Source organism: Euprymna scolopes, chromosome 10, assembly GCF_053919585.1.
Source record: "Euprymna scolopes isolate OS-2025 chromosome 10, ASM5391958v1, whole genome shotgun sequence".
In the NCBI taxonomy this organism is placed as follows: domain Eukaryota; kingdom Metazoa; phylum Mollusca; class Cephalopoda; order Sepiida; family Sepiolidae; genus Euprymna; species Euprymna scolopes.
The window spans coordinates 99,773,653-99,797,173 of NC_136491.1; the positions used below are offsets into that span (position 1 = coordinate 99,773,653).

General features: G+C 36.3%; 1 protein-coding gene across 1 annotated transcript; it reads left to right on the forward strand.

Annotated features, from left to right (window-relative positions):
- LOC145286163 (evolutionarily conserved signaling intermediate in Toll pathway, mitochondrial-like) lies at positions 1–23,402 on the forward strand. The gene is made up of 5 exons (XM_080134941.1): positions 1–128; positions 6,852–7,367; positions 10,801–11,024; positions 18,007–18,229; positions 23,063–23,402. Exons 2-5 carry the CDS (start codon positions 6,890–6,892, stop codon positions 23,332–23,334), a joined length of 1,197 nt encoding a protein of 398 aa, XP_079991067.1. The 5' UTR covers positions 1–128; positions 6,852–6,889; the 3' UTR covers positions 23,335–23,402.
- Positions 23,403–23,521: the final 119 nt, after the last annotated feature.

The window sequence follows — 23,521 nt, forward strand, 5'->3', positions numbered from 1 at the left end:
TCACTTTATTTACTCTTCAGCGTAATGATATCGTTATTTACATGTGCTTTCATTAAGGTCTTACCTTAACAAAAAATATGATTTTACTTAGTAATTTAATTGGATCACGAAAATAATTTATATTTACGGTGAGTTAAAACTTTTCATTGCCTACTTTTTCTGTTCAAAGTCCAACTCTTTACTCTAAATTGCTGAGTAATAAAAAAAGATTTTTAAAAACATCGATGATATTAATCCAAGGGCATTTTTCGACTTCAAAACAAACTTTAATGTTCACGATTTTATGTATAAATGATATTACACATCGTATCATTTAATATCTTGTTATCGCGCGTATCTAAAAAGTTAGTTAAATTCATAAAACTTAAAAGGTGTAAGAAAGAAAATAGCTGGTTTTAATTTAACGGAACATCTGACATTGACTTCGAATGAAATTGTCTATTTTTCCCCCACTCGGCACCAGACATCGACAGAATCTATGCCATTCTTGCAACAACTTTTCCCTATTAATTACGGCGTAATATTGGTTTTGTGCAGTTCTAGGAGATTCACCCGCCCAGGCTTTGTCTTCTCTTTGAGAAGGGGTTAAGTTAGGATCAATATGCGCTAGAGTACCAACTAAAGGATTATTTTTTTAAAGTTGATTTTTAGAGGGTATTCTGCTCTGTTTTCAACGAATATCACATTTAAAATTGTCGCTGACATGATATTGACCATTATTATCCCACGTATTCGCTCTTGTTTTCACTGGTGGCATAAAACAAACATGGCGACCAGTGAAAACAATAGGGAATACATTACATAATCAAGGTCTTAATATCGTAAGACTACTTGTCGGCGACAATTTTAAATGTGATAATCGTTTAAAACAGGCCGAATACCCCTATTTTAAGTCTTTAGATGATCCTCTGGTGCACACTGACCGGGGTGTTAGTTTATTGGTAATTGCTTGAGGCGCCCCTACCGACATTGCATCGCGTGTTCAATATTCAAAGAGAAAGAATCATCAAAATCTTTATCACTAGTGCTCTTCAAGGTGCTGCCATAGGCGTTATCTGTGAAGAAGATATATTGGAATACGATTTAGATAATCGTTATTAAATTACTAGCAGAACCCATGGAATGAGACAAAGCTTGAATCAACAAATATGTTATGATAAAGCTGCTATTTTTTACTGGCTAGCGCAAAAGATTAGATTTTTGGACAGAAAAACTAATAACACATAGCAAATACGAGTTTATTAACATTTCAGTATTTTTTTTATGACCTGCCCCAGCGTAGTATAAACACTCCCAACGGCTTTCATAATAAATACCCCTCAACCTATCCATGTTTTGTTTTTGTTTTTTTTTATCAAGGCCCGGAAGCCACTCGGGGATAAGGGTTATCGCATATACAGTACTTTAGTGTTCGAGATTTGATAAAGTGTCTTACTTAAGGGGGCGGTTCATCAGGAATTTGTTTATGTTGGACTTGAAGACATCCAGGTTGTAGTCAGAATCTACGTTTTGGTTTTGGCACAGATAAAGAGCAGGGAAAATTTTTGACAGTGGTTTCAGCTAGACGGTTGTTTTTCGTGAAAGATCGGCAAGGGGGAAGTAGAGATTGGAGCTCAGACGATCACTTGCCATGGAAGTAACGATAAAATAAAGGCTCGCAACGTCTCTCCTGTGGGAGAGAGGTTGCAGGGAAGAGAAAAGGGCATCCCCCATTAAGCCATGAAGCCTATTTTGTACTCTGTCAAGGCAGGATAGAGTGTTTTTAGCAGCTCCTGCCCAGATGTGGCAACAGTACTCCATCCTTGATAGAGAACTGCATCAGCAATGAGAACGGCTTTCGAGGTTGGAGGGGAGGTTCCTCCGAAAGCCGAAGTTGGGGTGTTTATAATACGCTGAGGCACGTCGTAAAAATTTACCAACATTTCTATATAAATAGTGTCTATTGTATTTTAAATATAGAACTGACCGATTATTATAATTGTATTCTAAACAGAGACTAGACCAAAGGGAAGTTACTCTCATATTTTTCTCTAGAGTAATGAGATTGACCTTTTTAAAGCCAAATTTTGCAAACTTGGCCTCTTTTTTTTTAAGCAGTTTGGCCTTTAAAAATTGTATTTGTCCTTTTTCAAAGTGTAATGTATGGACTAACTAAAGAAAGAACAAGCAGAATATTATATAGGAAGAGAGTTGGGCTCAGGATAAATCCTGTGATCACCCACACTTAAATTATATAAACAATCATTAATCACAAATTTGGTTCGATGTGGAGGGGAACAAAAAAAACGAATAAGAATACTGTTAGATATTTGAGAAAATGCAATTTTGGTCAAAGGTGGGAGATAGCGGAGGAGGGAGTCAATTTTCAATCTTCTGAGGAAGGAAACCAGAGTTTTCCTTGGGTGGGTTGGGGGTGTCACCTGTTTCATGTAAATAGCCAGTAATTTTATCTTTGGGTGGACTTTAAACAAAAACTAATAAAAGAAAATTTTAGATATTTATGAGTATTTTAGCTTGCTGAGCGACAAACTGTCTAACTTTACCCAACACGTTGTAACTTCAGTCGCAAAGTAGGCAAAGAATAGAAAAGAACTTCAACTCGCTTTTTTTTTTTTTTTTGTACAAAGTCATTTATTTCCTCATTCTTCTGCCACATGTGACGTCTCTCGCATGATCGTTTTCTGGAAGTGCTCTCGAACATCATCCATGTCTCTAATGTGATCATCTTCTCAAAGTACTCTCTCCTTTTTATAGTCTTCTTTTTCCTTACTATAATGTCATTTTGTTCACGGCTCAGTATTTGCATATAACCGTCCGTTCTATGTAACAACTAAGCTTTCTCCTGCCCTTCAAAAAGTCCAGGGAATTTTATATATTGGCAAAAATTCACAGGTGATTAGCAATTAACTAACCTATTTCTTGAAGAGAAGGTAAAGCCTGGGCAGGTGAACTTCCTAGGACTGAACAGAACCTTACCTCAGCCATTGTCGGACTGAGTGTGAAGGATGTATCCATGACTGATACAAACCTATTTTTTAGGTCAGAAAGTAGTTTTATCAAGTAATCAATCAATTTTCTGTATTCATTCATTTCATATGAATCCGAAGATTTTATTGTTGACATTGGTTTCCCTGATATTTTTCTAGTTGGAATTTTTTCTGGAAACATATCGGGTACTTATAGAAGGGATGATATGAAGGTTGCGAACATCCATAAGTGAAAGTGTTTCTGTGGCATGAACAGTATTCGAACTTGGTACACAGAGTGTACCAAGTTTATGCCTTTAACCACTTAGCCACCATCAACACCCTTGGACTGGTGTCTAAACAACATGGAGTACTCCTTCAAGAGTCGGTTGAAATTAACACACTTTGGACACTGATTGGCTGTTGTGTGATCTCATTCTAATTTATGTTTTACTTTTCTGAATTTCAAGATTTCAACAGGACAATCAATCTGCTTCTTTCCCTTCTTTGGTCATCAGAAAATGTAGCATTGCTAAGGTGTTTTTCAAGTCCCACAGTATATTCACTCCGTCGGCAGTATCTGCTAGTCGTATTTCTGTGGCAATGTGGCAGTCAAAGTTTTCATCTTTCTCTCTCACTTGATAGCTCATGTATTCATTTGACATGGTTCTCTTGTTGGCATTGGTTTCCCTGATACATTTATTGTTATAAATTCTTTCAAGAAAGGCAGGAGGGACCATGTGAAGGTTGCCAACATCCTAAGTAAAAGTGCTTCTTTGGAACAACCTGGATTCAAACTTTGCACACCTAGACTGTCAGTCCATATCATTAACCACTTAGCCACCATCATCTCCCAATTTTCTTTATTCATAGTCTTAGAACATCATTATGAGTCATACTACATCCTACAAAATTTTATGAAAATCGGAAATATTACAGAAATAATAAACTGACAGACAATTACTAAAAGTAAACTTTTTTTTTCAATTGGCATTGCATTATATAATTAAAGAGGGAGGAATTTGATGTTATGTTTCTGAATTTTTGAGATGAGGATTGATAATCTGGATTATTTGGACTACTGTTCTCATCTTGAGTATTATTATCATGACATTTTGGTTGATGTAACCTCCAGCCTTCTTCAAGTGTATCTCATAGAACTTGAGAATCTGCACAGAATTTTGAACGGAATTCTTTATTTGATCCATTGGGTAGCATTCTCTCATTCCGTCATCCATGACGGGGTAGAAATCCAAAGTAATTTGCAATTGTATTTTCAGTGTCGCCTGCAATGAGGATTGAACTCCCGTGGATTTAATAAAGAGTTCGGTTCAGAATTCCATGTAGATTCCTGAGTTTGGCAGAAAGATTCCCAAGTTCGACAAAGTAGACCTGAAGAAGGTCGGAGGTTACATCGACCAAAATGTTGTGAAAAGAACAATCAAGATGAGTAGTTCAAATAATCCAAATAACAGATAGAATTGGGGAGTATCAAGATCTTATGAATGATGTCATCACAAGAGTTGAAGAGATAACTGTCAGCCCTTTATCAAGCAGTGAGGGTTTGAGGCAGTTGTATAATTTTAGACTGTATTGATTTTTTTTTTTCTCCACTCTCTCCACAAGCAATCTTGTGAGGAGTGGAGTCTTTTAATATTGGCTAATTAACATGTGAGATCCTGTCCAAGGAAATATAACCTCAGTAAATCCGTTAGCCATAAAAAAATGGTGTTGTCCCTTTGATGAGATTTTGTTGCAAGACCCTACATTACTTACTATTTGTATTTTTAGCGGCTTTCATCCTGGTCAGATTGAGTCAGCTTCCTCCTGAGCACAAACTGCATTTTGGGCCAGATCACAGCAAACGACTAACCACTCCTGATTCCAATGCCAGAGACCAACTATTTGTAGGCCGGATAGTATTGCCAGGTTGTCCTTAAGTGTTGTTGCCTAGGTGTGCCAGCTAGGCAGTTAGACGGGAGAGAGGGTTTTGTGAATGAGCTCTCCCTCAGGTTGATGAGCTGCATGTCCAAAGTCGAACAGTAGGGGGCGTAGGTTTAGTCTTCATCAAAGACTAAAAATCGAAACACTATCTCCACAGCGGCAGCGCAGAATGCTGCAAAGACAGTTGTTGTCGATGACTTCCAGTTTTTGCAAATACGCCACTTTCCTAGGCCACGCCTCACAACCATGGAGAAGATCCCTGCATGCGTTGATTCAAGATGACTGTCCAATCATTATTTATGCAATGATTCTAATTTCATACTTGCTTATCTAAATGTGGATGTCTCATGTTTATGGTCTTACGTAGATGGACATAGATGACCATGGCCACAGATAACATCCGTTGGATCATTTCTCACCATGTTTCTAAGAAACAAGACCATGCGACAGCATCAGACCAACATGCTCTGTCATCAACACTGTGTCACAGTTGTGCTCTAATAAAGGTTTGTTAGGCATTTACAATAGGTTACTGGTAGATGGAACAGACGGTTCTTCTTTGTTATTGTACCTATTTACTATGCCTCCCCACGAGACAGAGTTAGACACCAGGGTCGTTTTTTAACGTGGAGAAAAGGTACAAAAATAAAAATTGTCTCAGTCGTGAAGGATTTCTCCTCCACCGAAAGAGAACAAGAAATAGAAGCGCAGCATCTGAAGAACAGATACTACACTTTGATCAAAATTCGAAAATTGGAATATTGAATTTCAAGTGAAACAAATGGTATCTACTGAATTGTTATGTCACAGCAATGAAAATATCCAAAAATTACGAAAAATGATGAGATAGAAAAATATTAATGAAAATAGTTTTTGAAAAAAATTTCAAGTGTATATATACATTAATAGCATCAAGTCAAGGGAAGTAACTCTGTCTGTCTTGTTACAGTAATGGTGGATATCACACAATCATCTATTTGTACAAAGTGCATGTTTTATGTAATAATGCAGTAATATTTAACTAATTGTGACATTACAATTAGGTAGACAACATTGCTAATTGTTGAAATTGATAAAAAGAATAAGTACTTATCATTGTTTATTAAGAATGTTTTTTTTCGGTTGTCAAATTTTGCTAAAATAACAAAGAACTGAACAGATTCCATCTGGAGAAAAATAGGGTTTGAAGGGGAGTAACTCTTTGCTCAATGGACGTTCGCTCGGCGACAGACGATTTTTTTTTTTTTTTTACTAGGGTGAGAGGGTCCATTCAAGAATAAGGGTTAATGAGTGTCAGGTGGCTGATGAGGCAATACCGTAATTTTCAGTAACGGTGGAACTTGGGTAGTTTTTGTTTATTTAAGAAGAAAGTGCAACAGGAACTTGTTTACATTAGATTTGAAAATGGACATGTTATAGTCAGCTGGGAAGCAGTCACACGGTATTATGTTCCACAGAAGAGCAGTTCTAAGAAAGAAACTTGGATCATGGAATTTATGTTTAGTTTTAGGCATAGATAATAAAGGAAATTGTTTGTAGTTTTTGTAGTTAGATGAGTGTCTGCTACGAATGTTCTATGGGGTGGGGAAGTGGGAGTATATAAATGTGGTATTGTGGTGACTAATCCCTAACTGTGCATCAGACAGATAATATAATACTTAGTTCGCTGCACATTATCATAATAAAGTTCTATACAAAATTTCAGCCAGACCGGCCCAGTAGTTTTGGAGAAAAGGTAGAATGGACAGACAGACAAACTTAGGTGAATATGATATAGATATGTTATGATAAAAGATTAAGAAAATTAGATTTGAAATAAATTAATGGAATTTTAATTTTTTATTTACTGATTGTATAAAAAAAAAATTAAATTTCTGCATTTGCATATTTATTAACTTTTAATAAAAGTAATTAAAATTTTTTTTTCTTTCCCATTTTTAGTGCTTGTCATTTCCTTGTTGAATGTGAATGTCGCAACGATGCTGCTTCGTCACTTAATAAGAAACTTTGCCGGTGTGTCAAAACAATGGACAACTGTGATAGAGGGAACTTACCCTCCTGATCAAACCCGTAAAATCTCAACGACGGCAATCTGGATGGGTAAACTCGAAAAAGCTAAACAAGAAGCAAAAGAGAAAAAACTAATTCTTCATTCGGACGATTATTTCCAACAGTATTCTGACCAAAAAAAGAACCAGGCTTTATTCAAAGCTGCCGTCGATTGTTATCTTATGAAAGAAAATGTCTACCGTCGTGGCCATGTCGAATTTGTGTATGCCGCGCTGAAAAGAATGAAGGATTTCGGCTCGGCGAAGGACTTGTCTTCCTACAAGAAAATAATGGAAGTTTTTCCGAAATACAAGATGATTCCAAAGAGCACTTGGCAGGCGGAAATGATGCATTATCCGAAACAACAACAATGCGCCATCGATATCATGGAGGAGATGGAAAAAAACGGTGAGTTCTTTGCATGTAGAGAAACAACCGATCTGGTTGCAGGTTTTTCTTCAGTTTTTCCTTCTACTAAATTAGTTGCTTCAGTTTAGTTTATCTTACATCATTTAGATGCGGTTTAAAAAGAAAATGACTTTGAATGGTGCAAAGAGTGTTGACTCAGACCGTTTAATGTGAGGAGTTGAAGAAAATCACTCCAAAGTCTTAGGTTTTTGATTTTTTTTTTTTTTTTATAAAAATATTGATAATTCATGTTTGGATTATTCTGACTACTGTCACCTTGAGTGTAACTTAAGACTTCTATCCGACCATGGCTGATGAACCAAGACCATGCTACTCCTATGGGCCATAGGACCTATGGCTTAAATAAAGGATTCCATTCAGAATTCTGTGCAGATTCTCGAATTCGACAGATTTCCAAGTTCAAAATACCACACCTGAAGAAGGTCACAGGTTACATTGATTGAAACATGAAAATAAGATGAAAATTGTAGTCCAAATTATCCAAATCAGAGTTTATCTAACAAATTCATCGCAGACTATAGGATCAGCTATACCATATTCGATTTGTTGCAAATATACGGCATTTGTGCATTAATATTGTTAATAAAGATATGAACCCAGCAACTTATGTTCAATTAATTGCATACGTGTAATTATATCAGTTATGTAGTTGCTCTATAATGCTTTAGCTGGAAAAATGGAAAGATCGATTCATATTTTACCCCTATCGTAGTGAAATTACGACCTTGCAGAACTTGAAAATCAAATGCCCCCCCCCCCACAGTCCAGTACTATTTTGTAGAAATACTGTAGTTTAGGTTTCCAAAGGTGTGTGTGTAAACCATTATATACATGGTGTTGTGAACTATCACATTTACATCGTGTTGTGGACCAAGGTTCTTAATTGTTTGTGGATACAAAGTTAAAAAGAAAAATTATTTGCAGTTGTAATAAAAAAGAGTTCTTTGAATGTTTTATAAAAGAGAAAACATGCATCGGAGCTTAGTCTAGCACCTTTGATAGAAATAACAATAGAATAGAAAAAGATTAGCAATGTCACTATTGTGAGAAAGAGACTGTAGAGTAGATAAGAAAATAATTCCCCCACTAGATTGTGAAGTCGATTTTATACCTTAACAGATGTTTCACTATGTTAATCTTTACTAGGCACATTCATTGGCATAAAAAAATAACAACTAATCAATTACATATCTCGTTCATGCTTCCAGCAATAATTATACCATATTTACTCTACTTCAAAAGATATGAGTTTTGTTGTGGCCGGTGATAATCAAAACAAACACAGCAGTATAGTTAACAAAATGTATATTAGAAACAGAATATAACAGAAGTACATGTCATGATTCTGGAGCCATAACTACCACTAATCGCTGCCACAATGTTTTAGATGTAACTGTATTTATTATCTGCCTAATTTCTGAAATAAGTATATCAGTTTACCCTATAACAAAAACTCTAAAGTGAATTGCATATCAACGGTTGGGTCAAATTAATCCTGGGTATCTTGATGACAAAATGTTGTAAAGGGAGGTAAGAAATTTTTAAATGCCTTCAGTTGTCTCCCTTTAGATAATAACGAATGCAACAGTTTTCAATATATTCAATATGTCTCTATATTGGTTAGTCCAGCCATACACGTGTGTCTATTTACTCTCTCTCTCACTCACACACACACACACACACACACACACAGGATGTTCAGGACAAATTTGACATATTTTTGCAAAAGAAAGAAAACACGTCATATCTTAATTATTGATGTGTTGACCTATATTTTCATCAGCATTTTCCGATTAAAGTACTATGGTACTATTTAATGTGAACGACTTTCAAGCTGGAAGTTGCTTTTCTTTGTAAATATGCAATTACATTATTCAAATCAAACTGATTTCTCATATTTTTTCGTCTTTAGTCGTATGCGTTCTCAAAATTTAAAGTGCATCTCTAAGAGGATCTTTTGCTGAAGACAGCACGCCTAGAAACGCTGCCCTGAGCATTCATTATGGACGCCAGGTGGAATCGTCACCTGCAGTATGTGGCGTTCATAATGACACGAGAACACTAGTTTGATCCTGACAATTAACTTATTGTGGGAGTTGCTAGCAGTATGGTTGGCATCTACGTCCCTCTCCATGAAGTTACAATCATGTGAGTTGAGGTTTGATGGGTGTGGAGGTGCAGATATGTATGTAGAATCAATATTCCTTGTTTCTGGCATTACAATAATATTCATGCTTGCCTATTCATTGTCAAAATATTTTTTTAATTCAAATGGTGTAATTGCATATTTACCAAAACAAGAAACTTCCTAAAAATTGGCTAAAAAATCGGCCTTGTGCCTAATTTGCTCGGTGGGGGAGCAAATAAATACCAACAAGAAACTTCCTATTTTGAAAATCATCTGCACTAAGCAGTGTAAATCATTTTTTTTTTTTTTTTTTTGCAATATCATTTACTGGATCCGTGTTTATTATGGAGTTTAATGTATTATTTTCGGACAACTGCACATTTTCTTTTTCATTATAATTATTTTATTTAATTTATACATGAAAAATTTAAGTTTTGAACAATGGTAAGTAAACATTTATTGATTTTCTTTTCCATTCATTTTAATTTATATTTAATGGTGTAAATATTCATTTTTATTTATGTTTAATGGTGGAAATATTCATTTTAATTTATATTTAATGGTGTAAATATTCATTTTAATTTATGTTTAATGGTGTAAATATTTGTTTTAATTTGTTTAATGGTGTAAATATTTATTTTAATTTATGTTTAATAGTAATGCCTAATTTGAAGACCCCAGTGTATTATTGCATATTTTCATTTCTATTACATTTATTTTATTTATATGTGTAGAAAAAAAAATTGGCACCAACAAAAAAATAATTTTTTTTCAGCAATATTATCTACTGTATCCATGTTTATTATGAAGTTTGTTTATTTTTGGAGAAATACACATTTTCTTTTCATTATGTTTATTTTATTTAATTTATTACATGTGAAAAATTAATTTTTTTTAACAATGTTAAGTAAACTTTCATTTTCTTTTCTATTTATTTAATTTATTATAATTTATGTTAAAAAAATTATTTAATTTTTACTTTCAGTATTAATTATTTCTCTAAATAAACATATTTAATTTATTTTAAAAATATTAAACGTATAACAAAAAATAAAGTTGCTGTAAATAAATATATTTCAATGAAAATAATCAGTTTTCAGATACTCTTATGCGTTGACCAACATTTTCACTTGTGTATTCAGATTAGGCTACACCGTTTGGTGTGGACAACTTTTAAAACAGGAAGTCACTTGCCTCTGTAAAGATGCGATTACAACATTCAAATCAACCCGATTTTGTATATTCTGCCGTCTTTTAATAACTGAATTGATTCGTTTATTACAGCTGTGATTCCAGACAACAACTTTGGAATAATGCTAGCCGAAGTTTTTGGTTTAAAGACGCATGTGTTTCGCAAGTATCAGCGAATGATGTACTGGATGCCAAAGATGAGACATTTGAATCCTTATCCGATTCCCCAACATCTTCCAGATGATCCAACCTATTTAGCTGTGTTGGCACTCAAGAGGATGTGTGTGGACTTAAAGAACGAAGTCACAGTCTATTGGGTCAGGAGCCATTTTTTTTTTTTTTGTGTTTTGCTTAGTTATCTCCCTTTATTTATTAATTAGTTTTTCTTTTTTCAATTTATTACACCCGAACGAAACTGGATTTCTTTTGATTTTCATGATGATTGAGTAACATATTTTCTCTGGGAGATCTAAAAATAAAAAATTTACTTAGTTTTAAAATAAATGAAAATATACTCGACTTTTTAATCAGCAAATACAGTAACATTTAGAATGTTTGTAGCAATAACAGACTATTTTTTTGTGTGTATGGAGAATTCGATGCGTAGATTAAATTGGTCAACTATACTTACTTACTTAAGTCTTGAGCCTCTGATGGGGCATAGGCCATCCACAACTGCATGCCAACGTCCACGGTCCTGGGCGATTTGCTCCAACTCCCTCCAGGAGTAGCCAGTCAGCTTAGCATCTGCCTCCAGGTTTCTTCTCCAGGTGTTTTTTGGTCGGCCTCTTTTCCTCTTTCCCTGAGGATTCCAGGTCAGGGCCTGGCGTGTGATATTCATTTGTTGTTTCCTCATGGTGTGTCCAATCCATCGCCATCTCCTTCTTCTGATCTCTTCTTCTGCTGGTACTTGGTTAGTTCTCTCCCAGAGATCTGCATTACTGATGGTAGTTGGCCAGTGGATCCTTAGCATTCTTCGAAGGCATGAGTTTATGAAAGCCTGCACTCTTCTGATGATGATCTTTGTTGTTCTTCACGTTTCTGCTCCATACAGTAGTACTGATTTGATGTTGGAATTGAACAGTCAGATTTTTGTGCAAGAAGTGATAAGGTTGGATTGCCAGATGTTCTTGAGGGCTATGAAAGATGCTCTTGCTTTTCCGATACGGGTCTAAACATCTGTATCTGTTCCTCCCTGCTGGTTTATCACACTCCCAAGGTATGTGAAGGTCTCAACCTTTTCCAAGATTTTGTTGCCCAACTCCACTGCCTCTTTGCTGAATGTGTTGATTTTCAGGATCTTGGTCTTGTTAGGGTGTATGTGGAAGCCAACTTGAGAAGCGTGGATGGCCAGTCTAGAGGCCTTGCTCTGCATTTGTTGTTGCTTGTGGGAGAGCAGAGCGAGATCATCAGCAAAGTCAAGGTCATCCAGCTGAGTCCAGAGGGTCCACTGAATGCCATCCCTCCATCCATCTGCTGTCCACCTCATCACCCAGTCAATAGCTAGGAGAAACAAGAATGGAGATAGAAGGTATCCCTGTTGTACACCAGTCTTTATGTTGAAACTTGTGTCAACTGTCCCCTGTGTACAACCTGACAAGCCATTCCCTCGTATGACTCCCTGATAATTCTTGTCAGCTTTCCTGGGATCCCATAGTGTCGGAGGAGTTGCCACAAGGTGTTGCGGTGTATGCTGTCGAAAGCCTTGAGGAAGTCCACGAAGTTGATGCACAACGAGGAATTCGTTCAACTATAATGCACAGCATGGCGATCTGGTCTGTACATGATCTGTCCCGCTTGAAGCCCGCCTGGTGATTCCTGAGTCTAACATCCACTTCATCTCTCATCCTCTCCAACAGAATCCAGTTGAACACCTTCTCTGGTACTGACAAAAGAGTGATGCCTCTATAGTTCTCACAATTCCTAAGATCTCCCTTCTTGGGCAGCTTTATTATGTGTCCGTCTTTCCAATCTGTCGGTACCTCTTCCTGTTCCCAGATCTTCTCAAAAAGCGGCAGTAGTATGCCAGCTGTTGTTTCTACATCTGCCTTGAGGGCTTCTGCTGGAATTCCATCTGGGCCGGCTGCCTTGCCATTTTTCATCTTCTTGATGGCACGGGTGATCTCTTCTTTTGTTGGTGGATCACAGTCTATATCAATATCAGCGTCTGCTTCAGTAATGTCTGGAGGGTTCTCGCGAGCTGGTCTGTTGAGAAGTTCCTCAAAATGTTCCGCCCACCTCTCAAATTGTCTTTCAGAGTTTGTGATGGTTTGTCTTTGCTTGTCTTTAACCAGTCGCTCTGGTCTGTTATACTTATCTGCTTTTTAGTTATCATGTACAGGTCTTTCATATTGCAGTGGTAGACTGCTTCTTCCACTTCTCCTGCCAGGCTGTCTATATAGTTTCTCTTGTCTTTCTTCACGCTTTCCCTTATTTCCTTGTGGGCTCTTGTATATTCTGCTTGGGCTGTCATCTTGCTGCCCCTTGTACGGTTCTCATTGACTGCCTTTTTCTTGAGTCTTCTGGCTTGAACCTTCTGTAAGGTGTCCATAGAGATCCAGTCTTTGTGTTGCTTCTTCTTTGGCCCAAGCAATTCCTGGCATGTTTCCCTAAGGATGTCTTTTATTCCCTTCCAAAGATCGTGAGCATTGGTGTCTTTGGTGGTAAGCTTCTGCCGTACTTGGAATCTGTTACTCAGGCTCACAGTGAAGGCTTCCTGAGTCATCTGGTCTTTCAGTAGGTTGATGTTGTACCTCGTCCTACCTTCTGCCTGCCGTTCTCCTAAGTCTCAGTTTGAGTCTCGCATTCAGAAGATGGTGGTCTGATGCCGCATCTGCTCCTCTCCTCACTCATACATCTTGAAAAGACCACCTAAACTTCTTGCTGATACAGAAGTGGTCTATCTGGTTCTCTGTTACATGGTCAGGCGATACCCAGGTGGCCTTTTGTATCCTCTTTGTGGGCAAAGATGCTGCCTCCGATGACAAGGTCATTTAGTCCACATAGGTCAGCAAATTTCTCTCCATTTTCGTTTATTTCTCTGAGAGCATGTTGTCTCATCACTTCCTCGTAGCCTCGATTGTCTGATCCCACCTTTGCATTGAAATCCCCCATCAGAATGTTGACATCTTTGTCTTAAACTTGTCTAAGACTGTCTGTAGTCTGTTGTAGAAATAGTCTTTGTCTTCGTCGGCATGATCATTGGTGGGTGCGTAGCATCGGATCACATTCATCTTGATGTCCTTCTTCACGGTCATGAAGGATGCTGTTATTATCCTTAATCCGTGTGCTTCCCACTTTGTCAAAGTTTTTGTGCTGTTTTTGAAAGCATGATTGCTACGCCTTCCGAGTGTACTACATTTTCTTCTTCATGTCCTCAGTACAGCAAGAGTTCACCGGTAGCCAGCCTCGTTTGTCCAGCTTTCAGCCACCTCATCTCACTCAATCCTAGCAGGGTAATGTTGTATCGGGGCATCTCTGCTGACACTTGTGCTGCCTTCCCTGCTTCATACATGGTTTTGACGTTCCATGTAGCAATGGTGGTGGTTGTCCTGATCAATAAGAGGGTTTTCGGCACTGAAGCGTCCTTTTGGCTTTGACCACAGCACATCATTCTTTCTGCAGGTGCAGAATCTTCCTCTCCCAGAACCAAAGTTTCTTGGGTTTTTGTTGTGGATGATTTTGTAGCAAGTTCTTTTTTCTGGGGTGAGGGTGCTGGCCTCACGCCCAACCTTCCCCAGAAGGTAGGTGGAGTGCTCTTAGTCTGGCCTCTACCTGTCGACCTGTCCAGCATGGGTGGTCCTGCCAGGAGATGAATCTCCCGCTGGCTTAGCTCTTGGGGTCATTAAGCCATGCAAGCTTCCCAACCAACTTCAAGGTTCCACTCCCTTTGGGAAGTGGTCAACTGTGGACCAATCAAATTACTTGGTACGATGATAAATTGATAAGTTTCTTTTACTTCTAATTAAGAATAATAATAAATAACCATAAATCAGTATAATAATACAATATTTTCAATAACAAAAACATCTTAGCCTTCAGGCCAAGATCAAAGTGTAGTATCTGTTCTGATGCTACGCTTCAATTTTTTGTTTTCGGTTAGTGGAGGAGAAATTCTTCACAATTGAAACAATTTTTATTTTTGTTCCTTTCCCCACATTAAAAACCGACCTTTGTATCAAACTCTGCCCTCGTGGAGAGGCGAGTCAATAAAAACAAATGAATGTCTTTATGCATACATGCGCATGTTTTTATAGTGTGTCTTTTTATTCTCTTCATCACCATTTCTCTTCGCTACATTACATGAATGGCTGTCGATCATCTTGTCTGTTTAACTAAAATGAATAAAATTCTTTTGATGACAAAAGACACAAAGAAACATTCAGTGCTAATCTTTGATTATTTATTTCTTAAGCTTAACTTCCCAATTTAACTGAAATGAATGATGCAGACGGACAGGCATCAAAGTAACATTCACCTTAGATTCAAGTTTCCTACATTATTGCCGATGTCTCATTCACACGGCTTCCACTGAGAGACTGATATAAAAACTTTTTTCTCTCAACTCAAAAAACGTGACATAATTTAACTTTGTTTTGTCTACTATTTGATCTGTTGTCTCATGCCTCAATTTTATGTCACCCATCTTTCATTCAACCCTTGGAATGATTCTGTTTTACAGATTTGGGTTATTATGTAGGCAGTGTGATCCTTGTCAAATTCCATGCTAGCTAACAGTATCCTGAACAGAAGTGTGTGCTCTATCCCAACTATCATAAATGGACCTGAGCATCAGTCAGCATCAAAGCCAAACTCTTTGCCAAGAATTTTGCAGCTAATTCTACCCTTTGCGACAAAGGCCACCAACCCCCAATATTTCCTCCTGTATCAGAAAACACGCTATATGATATACAAATATCTGTTTGTGATGTTGCCAAGCTAATCAAAAACCTTGATTCCAGTAAAGCAACCGGCCTTGACGGTATTCCAATTATAGTGTTCAAAAAACTTCAACCTGAACTAGTGCCAATACTTGCAAAACTGTTTAAATGTTGTCTTAAGGAGAATTGCTTCCCATCACCCTGGAAAATCTCATCAGTATGCCTTGTATTTAAGAATTCAGGTGATCGCTCATCTCCCTCTCAGTACAGGCCAATAAGTCTCCTGTGCGTCATGAGTAAAGTTGCTGGAATCTGTGTTAAATAGAGAAGTAATCAACCATACCAGCAAAAATAACCTTCTTAGTGATACACAATATGGTTTCCGTTCTGCTAGATCTACAGCAGATGTGCTTACAGTTATATCTCATAGGATCAGCGAATCTCTCGACAGAGGCAACCTTTCTAGGGCAATTGCTCTTGACATATGAAAGGCCTTTGATAAAGTATGGCATAAAGGTTTACTTCACAAGATCTCCAGCTATGGTATAGCTGGAAATGTCTTCTCAATCATTAAATCATTTCCCTCTGATAGGTTCATAAGAGTAATAGTCGATGGGCAGAAATCAGAAGCTCACAGTATTAATGCTGGAGTCCCTCAGGGTTCCATCCTGGGCCCAACTCTCTTCCTGATCTAAATTAATGATCTTCCAAATCACATCCTTACATCATTTGTAGACATTTATGTTGATGACACTACTATATATGGTAGCACATCTAAGATCGTAAACGACCAAGTTCTCTCTGATTCTCTCTCCTCTGAAGTTGAGCACATGGTACAATGGGGAAAGGAGTGGCTGGTTACTTTTAATGCATCTAAAAACCAAACTTCTATCTTTACATCATCAACGCTCTGATCCCCATCTGGCATCAATTGAAATGAATGACTCTCGTCTTGGGGAGGCCTCATGTTTTGACAAGCTTCTAGGCTTGACCTTTACTCCTGATCTTAAATGGAACACATACATTAAATCCGTTGCCAAGGCCGCTGGAAAAATGGTAGGATCCTTCTATCGATCCAGTAGATATCTTACTACTGACACAATTCTCTATCTATATAAGAGCCAGGTACGTCCAAGGATGGAGTACTGTTGCCACATTTGGGCAGGAGCTGCTAGAAAGGACTTGTCCTGCCTTGATAGAGTTCAAAATAGATATCGTCGCCTCGTAAGAGATGTCCTTTTCTCTTCCCTGCAACTTCTATCTCACAGAAGAGATGTTGCGAGTTTGTTTCTGCTTTATCATTATTTTTGGCAAGTGCTCAACTGAACTTCAATCTATGGTCCCCCCCTTTCTAAACTTTCACAAGAAACACTCGTCTAACTGAAAACACTATCAATAATTCCCCCCACACTTTATCTGTGTCTAAACCTAAACGTAGATTCCATGAAAAAAGTTCTTTCTTAGAACTGCACGCCTGTAGAACTGTCTTCCGTTCTCCTGCTTTCCAGCTGACTACAATCTGGTTGTCTTCAAGTCCAACATAAACAAGTTCTTGATGAGCTGTTCCACTTAGTTACCAAATTTACCTAATTTCTATTACTAACAATTACTATATTGTTTAATTGACTACTGTACACTCTTAACCCTTATCCTCGAGTGATCTCTGGGCCTTGATAAGTGGTGATGCCTATGTTAAAAAAAAAAAAACTTAATTGTCACCGACATAGCTACCTTAACATGTAATAATAAGAAGAAGAAAGTAAAGAGACATTATTTTTAGTTATTCAAGAAAAATGGCTTCTATTGTATAAAGGGTAAAATGTCCATTTATATGTCCAGCTAAAACTTGAAAAATACACAACAAACACCTGTAAAATTGTTTTTTTTGTTTGTTTTAAAAATTAAAAAAATAAAAACATTCATTACGGTCAAATGGCCATTTATTTTCATCAAGAGATACACATATTTTTAATGTTATCATGTCGGTTTGCCAGCCACTAACTAAAGGGAAGTAACGCTTAAATTTTTTTTCATAGAGTTAAGACGACTTGAGTTGTGTGTGTGTGTGTTCAGAGAAAGGAATGGGCTGAATGAAGAAGAAAGTGGTAAAGGAGGGAGGGTGGAAGAAAGAAGTATAGAAGTTATGTTAGATTTTTGATCCAGCCAATGTCAGATAGCCCTACTAGTAACAAATATATCTCAGTTTATGAATTTTCAAATCAGATCAATGTGGAATAATTAGTGGTAATGGTTATGACACTATGATTCACCGATGCATATAGTTTTATTATAAATTGACTTTTTTTCAAAAAATTATTCAACATCTAAACACATAGGTAAGTTTTGTACTTGTCAAGTAAAATTACTTAAATGTATTAATTTTTCCAGAAAAAAAATGACTTTGTAAATATTTTGACAGCCGGAAGACACTGAAGAGAATCCAACCGAACAGACATTTATTGCAAGTGCACAGAGCCCGTCTCAACGTGAATTGCTGGCATTACACCCAACGACTTCACCTTTGACTGTCGAAGGAGGCTTCACTGTATGGACAAGACAAGTCTCGCAGACCTATTTTGTCCTTTTTGCAGAACCAGATGCAATAAAATATCCAAAAACCGAGGAATCAGTTGAAGATGAAGGTAATTAACTTTCACACAATTAAAAATATCCACCTTTTAAAAAAAAAATTTTTAATTAATAACATTGCTAAAATCAAAGGTGCTAGTTCATAACTTCCTTCCTTTCCATAAAAAATTAAAACTTAAAAAAAAAATAGTTCTTCGATATCAAAAACGAAAATAAAAAAAATCTGCATGATGTATATATACTGGCAACAAAATAAAAATATCATATTCCAAAAATGTAAATTGATCAATTAGTTTAATTCTTATACTAGCATGGATACCTGGCATTGCCTGGGTCGACATGAAATTCCGTTGGTTATACTAAGGATATTGAGCAGTTATTATTATATGTCAACTCAATCGTTATCTCTCTCCCCCACAACAATTTAAAAAATAAAAGAACATATACAAACGCGAAAATGTAATCACCCAAAAAAAAGAACTATGTGACAACCTCCCCACAAGAACCTATCTTCGAATATTGAGCACATTTTGTTGCCCATGCACTGGACACCCCCTCCCAAAAAAATAAAAAATAAATGAATCAAAACAACTTATCTTTTAATCAAAATGGCAGGGAGTGCCCGTGCGACCACAAAAGAATAAAAATGATCCTACTTAAAAATGGATAAAAACATTGTAATCGCCCAAAAAAGAAGTATTTCACAAAGGGATATGAAGAGAAGAAGCTATTCTCTGGATGTTGAGCACCTTTTGATTACTATATACCAGCTGGTGGGTGCCTGGCATTGCCCGTGCATTGGAAAAAATCTCCCCCCCCCCCCCCAACTTAAAAATAAATAAATGAATCAAAACAACTTTTCTTTGCATCACAAAAAAATGAGCTATGGTGTCCAGGCTTAAACGTGAAATATGAAAGAGGGGAAGAAGGCAAAGATTTACAGACAAACTATTTTGCGTACACACTATCATGACGTTGCAAAATAAGCTTTTTAAACATAGTTTTAGTTTAATATGCGTGTGTGACTTGCGTGAAAAACAGGCCCTCCTTCCAAAAGAATTAATCTTTATTTTCTAATTTTCACATATTATGGATCCAGATGGTATCAATTTTGATCCAGGCGGATGTGAATAACAAAGGTTTTTAGCAAACATACAAATACACATACAGGTCCCCTTTCTATAAGAAAATCAAATTTTATGAGCATCCAAGGGGTGACTGTCTCCTACCATTTTTTTTAATCTTAAAAAAGACAAGGAGTAAACGTAATAATTTCTACTAGATTTCTGTTGTAATGCCTACAAATTCCCATTAATCATTTAAAAATGATTTTCTTTATAAAAATAAAACTACCTGATCAATTTACATGATTTTTAGAATATATTTTTGTGCAGAAAGCCTTTCTGATTCTTTGTTATTCATACACCTATTTATCACAGTGAATGAACACACGTTTATCAGACAGAGCTTCACTTGATCTCTAATTCACCTCTTTTTTGTTTATTTTTGGTGAAAATAGAGCCATCTTTTCTTTTTTGTTAGAATGTGACCTAGTTTCAATCTGGATATGTTCAGATATGTTTGCTTATATTTTTGTTTATATTAGTTTATTTATTAATTATTATTATTACTAGTAGTATTGTTATTATTTTTTATTTTTTTATCCTAATGCAAAATTTATTTTGTGTATGCATGCATTTGCTATTTCACTTCTACAACTTAATAAATTTTGGGTTTGTTTAAAATTTAAGATAGCTAATTTATCATTGAGACATAGTCTACATTTGTTTTCTAAGTTCCTACATGAGATGGCTATTCTTCCTATTTTCCACTTAACTATTGGCAAGTGTCCATTTTCTTTGAGTTCCAAGTAATGGTTTGCTAGTGGTGCTTTTATTCAGCCTTTTCTTTGTTTATTTTTTTTATGTACTTTTGTGATCGTAATATCAGCTTGTAAAATCTATGTAGGTCATACCTACATAATATTTCTTTGTGTTGATTTGTGTTTGGGTTTTCTCTGGAAAATATTCTGGCCTGATTCTTTTGTTTAGGCATATATAAATATATATATATGTACGGCATAATCACGTTTGACACACCGGTTCCTGTCAGATCACCAAAGTTAAGCAACGATGGACCTGGCCAGTACCAGATGGGTGATCATTTGAAATTTCCAGGTGCTGTATGTGCTCTCCGCTTATCTCAGCATTGTTTCCAGTCATCCTGGACTTCTCCTTTCCACTGGACTCAAGCAGTGCCGATTCAGGAGAGGTGTGATTGGGGATTTGCACAACCCTTGCCACACAATTACATGGATAGTTGCCCCTTGAGGGGGTATCCTTTATCGTTCAAGACTTAATGGAGGTATTGATGTATATATATATATATATATATATATATATATATATTAAATAAGATACATATTGTATATGTTTGAAGCCAAAACAATGCATTGTTACAAAATAAACAGATATTTATTTTGTTTGAAATTTATGTTAAAGTTCATAAAATATATTTCGAAGGAAACCTTCATCTTCAGTATGTCTTTCTTTCTTTCTTTTTCTTTTTCTTTTTCTTTGCCATGTTGTTGTTGGAGCAGAGAATTAGCCGTTTGTTGTTTCTACGATAGTTTTTTAAGTCTCGGAACAAGATTCACGTTAAGATTTTGTTCCTTAGAAGCGCTGGTTGAATTTGAATTAAATAAGATACGTATTATATACGTTTGAAGCGAAAACAACGCATTGTTACAAAATAAATATTTGTTTATTTTGTTTGAAATTTATGTTAAAGTTCATGACAAAAATCCAGGTTATCCTCGACGGTCGTACATCTAGACAATATGATATAAATGCAGGAGTGCCTCAAGGGTCTATCCTCGGACCTCTATTATTCCTAATATTCATAAATGATCTCCCCGACAAAATTGCCTCTGAGATGGGTATATATGCTGATGACACCACACTCTATAACAGGCATGACAGGAAAACAAATGAACACATATCTAAAGAAATGGCAGAAACACTAGAGGATGACCTCCAATCTGTAGTGGAATGGGGACAAAAATGGATGGTCACATTCAATGCTGCCAAGACTAAACTTGTTTTCTTCAATAATTACAAGAAACCTTCTCTACCATCAATAGCAATGGCCAATGACTCTTTATCCTTTATCTGAAAATACATCTTTCAAACTCCTTGGCCTAATATTCACAGGTAACATGAGTTGGAACAATTACATTGAAAGCATTGCCAGGACCGCTGCGAAGATGGTAGGCTCTCTCTACCGTGCTAGAAAACTACTGACACCCGAAAGTATTCTGTACCTCTATAAGGCCACCATTCGCCCATGTATGGAGTATTGTTGTCATATTTGGGTTGGTGCATCCGCTACTAGTCTCTCGCTTCTGGACAAGGTTCAAAAGAGAGTCGCCAATCTGATAGGTCCTGAACTGTCATATTTCAGCCCCTATCCCATCGACGAAATGTTGCATCCCTCTGCCTGTTTTACAAGCATTTTAATGGTGAATGCTCTGACGAACTGCAAGCACTTGTGCCCCCACGACATAAACACCCTCAACAAACCCAACAGGTAGCTAAATCCCACCCCCACATAGTAGAGATCCCTAGATGTAAAAGATCTTTCTACTCCAGTAGTTTTTTCCCCAGAACCGCTAAACTCTGGAATTCCATTCCAGGTTTCTGCTTCCCCGACTGTACTGACATGCAGAAGTTCAAGTGTAGTGTGAACCGACATCTTGCTGCCCAACTCCCTACATAGTACCCCAGTAGCTGTTGCCCCTGACAGTAGCCCTCTACACCAAAGTGGCAATGTGCCTTGTTTGGGGTGAAAATGTAATAAAAAAAAAAATTTTTTAATATATATATATATATTTCAAAGGAAACCTTCGTCTTCAGTATGTCTTTTTTTATTTGCCATGTCCATGTTGTTGTTGGAGCAGAGAATTAGCCGTTTGTTGTTTCTACGGTAGTTTTTTTAAGTCTCGGAACAATGCATTTGGTCACGCAGGATTAACATTAAGATTTTGTTCCTTAAAAGCGCTGGTTGAATTTGAATTAAATAAGATACGTATTATATATGTTTGAAGCTAAAACAACGCATTGTTACAAAATAAACAGATATTTATTTTGTAACAATGCGTTGTTTTGGCTTCAAACGTATATAATACGTATTTTATTTTATTCAAATTTTACCAGCGCTTCTAAGGAACAAAATCTTAACACACACACACATATATATATATATATATATATATATATATATATATATATATATATATATATATTTATATATATATATATATATATATATATATTTTACCTTGTCTATGTGTTTGTATGCAGAACATTTTCTACCAAACTACTTTCTCAATTTTTACTCTACAGACTTGGAACTTGATATATAGGGAATTCAAACTAGTGGAACAAATTTTATTCCATTTTTAGCCAATAATAATAACTGTTAAGGAGGTCAGTCTTGAAAAATTGGAACTTGGCATGCATAAGTCTACTTAAAGTACTCCTCTACACTTGTGCAAATATAAATTTATACATTAAAGTCGGTTAATTTATCAAAGTTTTGATATCCATCTCTCATTAGCTCAGATGGTAACAATTAACACTTTAGTGCTTAATGTTTTGGTTTCAATTCTAGCTGATGGCACCCAAATCATTTTTTTTTTTTTTTAACTTTTGAAATCACTACAGTATATTGGGTATACTATAATAATCAATAGAGATTTGGCTCTATAATAATAAGTACAAAATCTGTAGGAATTAAAATATATTTAAGCATATTTTATGACCGGGCAATGCCGAATGGCTAGTATATATATATAATTTAATTTTTTTTTTTTTTTTAATCTTCAGACCTTTTCACATGGAACGTATTTACTGAGGAGGAGAAACCAAAGGGTCTTTACTTGCCTCCTAGTATTCACGAACAATCCGATGGTACAGTGCTGGCCATGTGTATCACAGGAACATCTTCCAAAGATTCTCTTGTGATGTGGATCCGAGCTTTACAAAGAACCAATCCAAAACTCCAAGAGATCCCCGTTGTATTCAAACTGAAGACACCAGAAACTCTGCCAGACATTATCCAACATGAAGATAATAAGAATCTACCCACGTCCACATGATAATGGTCCAGATTAGAAATTTTTTTTTTTAATTATTGTACAAAGCTATTAAAAACATTTTTAATACATTTTGTTGTTGTTTTTTTTTGTTTTCATTGATTGTTGTTAAAAAGATATATTCAAACAATATTTATTTAGGGCGGACCTGCGCAAGAGTCCCCCCCCTCCTATAAATGCATCTTTTTAC

Excerpts from the sequence above, each read along its gene's own strand:
- LOC145286163 (XM_080134941.1), top strand. The coding sequence starts at position 6,890 with ATGCTGCTTCGTCACTTAATAAGAAACTTTGCCGGTGTGTCAAAACAA. Across the intron at positions 11,025-18,006 it reads ACGAAGTCACAGTCTATTGG|CCGGAAGACACTGAAGAGAA; the intron begins GTCAGGAGCCAT and ends ATATTTTGACAG. Across the intron at positions 18,230-23,062 it reads GGAATCAGTTGAAGATGAAG|ACCTTTTCACATGGAACGTA; the intron begins GTAATTAACTTT and ends TTTAATCTTCAG.